Source organism: Humulus lupulus, chromosome 2 (assembly GCF_963169125.1).
Source record: "Humulus lupulus chromosome 2, drHumLupu1.1, whole genome shotgun sequence".
Taxonomy (NCBI): Eukaryota; Viridiplantae; Streptophyta; class Magnoliopsida; order Rosales; family Cannabaceae; genus Humulus; species Humulus lupulus.
Genome location: NC_084794.1, coordinates 85,821,555 through 85,826,107, shown reverse-complemented (window position 1 = coordinate 85,826,107; position 4,553 = coordinate 85,821,555). Strand labels below are relative to the sequence as shown.

The window sequence follows — 4,553 nt, the reverse complement described above, 5'->3', positions numbered from 1 at the left end:
TGGTTTGGTGGTAAGTCCATTGATGGTTAAAGAGGAGGTGGAGGGTTCAATTCTCCATCCTCACATTTTTTAGCAAAAAAAAAGTGGGCCCAAATTTGGGCTCGAATATAGAAAGTGGGCTAGCCCGAATAAAGAAAGTGGGTCGGCCCGACACGAATTGAAAATGGGCCGAGCTCGATCCGGCCCGAATTGAATATGGGCCCGGCCCGGCCCGACCCGAATTTATCGGAGGCACGAAAATGTGGGCCGGCCCACATTTACAGCTCTAATGTTATGTGATAAAGGGTTAGGATTTTTTGGAAGTGGGGTTGGCCTTGTGGTTTTGAGACAGGGGCAGCATCCATTGCTTCTCCTCATTCTTTATCTTGGTCTTTGATGATCTGGTCTTGTCTCTTTCACGTTCAAAGATGGCACCAATGGATGAAGAAGGATTAAAGGCAGCAAGGTGATGTAAATGAAGGAAGTACATTTATGTGTTTGTGATGCTTTAAACAAGATAAGTGGTATTGATGTTTATATAGTTTCAGCAATTGGTATAAGAGTCAGGCTATCTGATTTTAAGGCTCACTCACATTTTGAACTCATGAGCTGCCCGTTCATCATGTTTTATGCACATGATATATATATATATATATATGTTAGGGAATTCGCCTTCCTCACACCAGCTTCATCTACAATCACAAAATCAACAAACCAGTAGACACAACGTGCACAAATTCAATAGGAAAATCAGCAAGAAAAACACAATAAAATCAACACCAAGAATTATAGAGGTTCAGCCCAAATAACTTGAGCCTACATCCTCTTTGAACTCCCCTTGGGATGTTCTTCTCTGCACTATGAAACGGCAATGAAGATTACAACTTGTCACAACTAGAGAATTTCTACACTTGATGGATTACAATGCCTTGAACCCAAGCAAAACCCCAAGTACACTTGACCATGTACAAAGAAATCTCTCACCCAAGACCCAAGTGTTTCTCTCTCAAGTTCTCTCTCTGAAATAGCTCCTATTTTACAAAATGAAATCTGTTCTCATCTGACCCCTAAACAACTGAGATAATAAGACTTATTTATAGGGGGTTTTACAACTATCATCTAACTTAAAAAATATACAAGAAATAAACACAGACTCATCTGGCGAAATGGTAGACAAGACTGGAAGAAAAAATGTAACTTTGCTGATGTGTATTGATGTTTAATGCAGACCAAATATTCTAACAAATTTCCACCTTTGTAACGACCCAAATTCACTAATAAGGCTTAAGGGCCTTAATTAGTGTATCAGGAGGGCATTACTGGAATAGCTGTGATTTAATGAGTTATTATATGTTTCATGATGCTTATATGATAATTGATTATATTATGTGGTAATATGATATGTGATATATGCGAGAACCACATTATGACGTGGATAAATCTGCAGCCGGCGACTCGAGGCGATCCTAGGGCTAGATAGCAGGAAAAGTCACAACGGGGCATTATAATTGACTTTGGACAAGTCAGGGGTATTTTAGGTATCGGGTAGTGGTTTAGACTATCGAGTGATGAAAATAAATAATTGGAGATATATTTGAGGTTAGGATGTCTAGGCGGGATTATTGGGGGATTTTACCGTTTTGGCCTTGGGGACGCTTCCGGCACCCCGAGCTTTGGGATTAGTTTAATAAACTAAGGGTATACTTGGAAGACTTAGGAAGATACTAGACAGAAAATTATAAACCGACCCTAACTCTCTTTCTCTCTCTCTCTTTTCTCTTGGCTAAGGAAGAACTACTGAAATTTGCGAGGAAATAGCTGGAATTGAGCTGTGTCCTTGGGAATTGAAGGGAATAATCTGGAGGGTTAGCTCAGGAACTGATCAAGGTCTGAGATAGAGCTAAGGTAAGTTCTGATTTTTCGTTTCTAAGGTTAGGAATTTAAAGAAAATGGCTGAGTTTTAAATATCTGTGGTTTTGGAATTTAAGGTGGGATTGAGGCTTGAAACTTTGAAGATAGGTCAGGGGACTCTTGGAGAATCGATTCTACAGCTGAGGTAAGGTTTAATTTACAGTTTGATGGTTGAATTTGAGAGTTTTCATGGCTGGTTTTGAGTTCTATGGGTTGAAATTTCAGAAGTTGGAATTGGGGTTTTGGTGAGTCTTAGGCTGGATTTTTGGTTGGATTGTGTTGTCTAAATCATTCTAATGTTGTTATTATTAATTGGTTTTGAGTTGGGGGCTTTGGGATGGTTTAAGGTGAGGTTTAGAGTTTGAAAATGGTGGCTTTTTCTGGGTTCGAAGGGTCGGGCCGCGGCATGGTTCTTGGTGAGTCGCGGCCCTTCGAAGATGTTGCATGTTGAAGAAGAAGGGCGGGCCGCGGCATGGCCCAAGCAATGCCACGGCCCTTACCTGTTTTTGAGCCTTTGGAGGTTCTGTTTGGGGGCCATGCCGCGGCATGGGTGGCCTATGCCGCGGCGCTTAAGGGATTTTGGGATTTTGAGATTTTAGGCTTGGGAATTTAACCTAAGGTGCTCGGGGTTGAGTCTTTTACTATATTTGGTGAAGTTCAATGTTCCGAGTACTAGAACTTGGCTTAGAAACTCATTTAAGGTTGTAATTGTTTCTTTCCTTATGGTTGTGACTAGGTGTCTAGCTAGGACTCGAGGATCGGATCGCACTCAAGGAGTATCGCCCGTAACTAATTCATCTGAAAGCTAAAGGTAAGAAAACTGCACCCGATTGTATGTTTGCGATGGGACTAAGTGCTCCCGAGAATTGTATCGTGTCAATGATGGTATTACGCCATGGGACATGTAAAAGTGGCCTAAGAGTCCCGTACATGATATTAGCGCATAGGGCGCAGATTGGCCACTGGTAGCCAAAGACAACGGGATAACAGAGGGGGCAGCCTGAGGGCGCCAGCCCTAGTTATCATTTGTAAACTGTAAATGACGTGAATTGATATGCTTATCATTTGAAATACCTGATTATACTGATTGATGACATGGTTGAGATTATGTAATGCGATGCGAGATATTGACCTGTTGCTAATTGCTTATGCTTTGTTGTTGTTGTGTTTTCTTGCTGGGCCTTGGCTCACGGGTGCTACGTGGTGCAGGTAAAGGCAAGGGCAAGCTGGACCAAGCCTGAGGTGGAGAGCTCCGAGGTGAAATGTACATAGCCAGTTGTTCGATCGTCATGATCGAGGAGTGAGTCAGGACAGGGATTACCTAACTGCTCGTTTTGCCTTAATATGGCTAGTTTATGTACTTGAAACTTGTAACTTTTGTAAACGGCCTTTAAACTAATATTTTTGGGATCCCGTGTTAGTGAACAATGTTTCTTAATGAAAATGTAGCTTTTGAGACCAAAATATCTTAAACCCTAGTTCCTTTTCAGTTTCGTAGACACGCTTTCAACTAATAGACTTGACTAGCAAGTCTGGCACTTTACAAACACACAGTGTAGCGGTCTTGGCTATCCAGGGCGTTACAACCTTGGTCTTCATTAAACATGGATTGCAGAGATAAACATAACTTCCCAAGGATCCCAGTTCAGCCATCAACTATCATCCATGATCAATTCCAAGCAAGCTTAGGCAGTAGTTAAACTTGCTCAATGGCAATATCTTAGTTCCAGCATCAGCGGGGTTCTCTTCTGTGGGGACTTTTTCGACATTGATGACACCTTCAGTGACCTTATCACGAATAAAGTGATACTTGATCTCCTCATGCTTAGTCCGGTCATGAAATACTGGATTCTTACACAAATGTATGGCACTTTGACTATCTGAAAAAATTGTAGCTTTTCCTTTGAACACTTGTAGCTCTTTTAGAAGACCTTGATTCCAAATACCTTCTTTGATTGCTTCAGTAGCAGCCATGTACTCAGCTTCAGTAGTTGAAAGTGCAACTACAGATTGTAGTTGAGACTTCCAACTCACACAATTCCCACTTACTAGAAAGTAATAGGCTGTAGTAGACTTTCTAGTGTCTCGGTCTCCAACATAATCCGAGTCTACAAACCCACTGATTTCCACCTGATTATGATGTCGCTTATACACCAACCCATGTCTAGCAGTATTAATCAAATAACGCAGCAACCACTTCATAGCATCCCAATGAATTCTTCCGGGATTTGCCATGAATCTACTTAGAGCACTAATAGAGTGTGATAAATCAGGCCTAGTGCAAATCATTAGATACATTATAGCTCCAACAACATTAGAATAAGGTACCTTGGCCATAATGTAACGCCCTACTACCTTAGAGCCGTTACTAAGTGAGTTTAAAATGTGCAACTAACTCGCTCAGCGAGGTTTTTAAAACAAAAGTGTGATTAAACAAAAAGACAAGGCTGTAATCTTTAAAAAGAACTCTATTTCATTAAAAGTTCAAGAGTTTAACACTCGGAATCCCAAAACGAGGTTTGTAAAATATTTACAACTCAAAGCAAGTTTATAAGTAATTAACCATCAAAACTAGGGTTTGTACAACCATTTCTCAAAAATATCCCCAACCAAAGCAATCGGGCAGGCCAAACATGTACGCGCCGCCCCCACGCTCTCCGTAC

At 41.1% G+C, this 4,553-nt stretch overlaps 1 protein-coding gene across 1 annotated transcript; it reads right to left on the bottom strand.

Moving 5' to 3' along the window:
• Nucleotides 1-3,549: 3,549 nt before the first annotated feature.
• Nucleotides 3,550-4,227, bottom strand: LOC133814480 (secreted RxLR effector protein 161-like). Its single transcript, XM_062247436.1, has one exon. It carries the CDS (start codon nt 4,225-4,227, stop codon nt 3,550-3,552), a length of 678 nt encoding a protein of 225 aa, XP_062103420.1.
• Nucleotides 4,228-4,553: the final 326 nt, after the last annotated feature.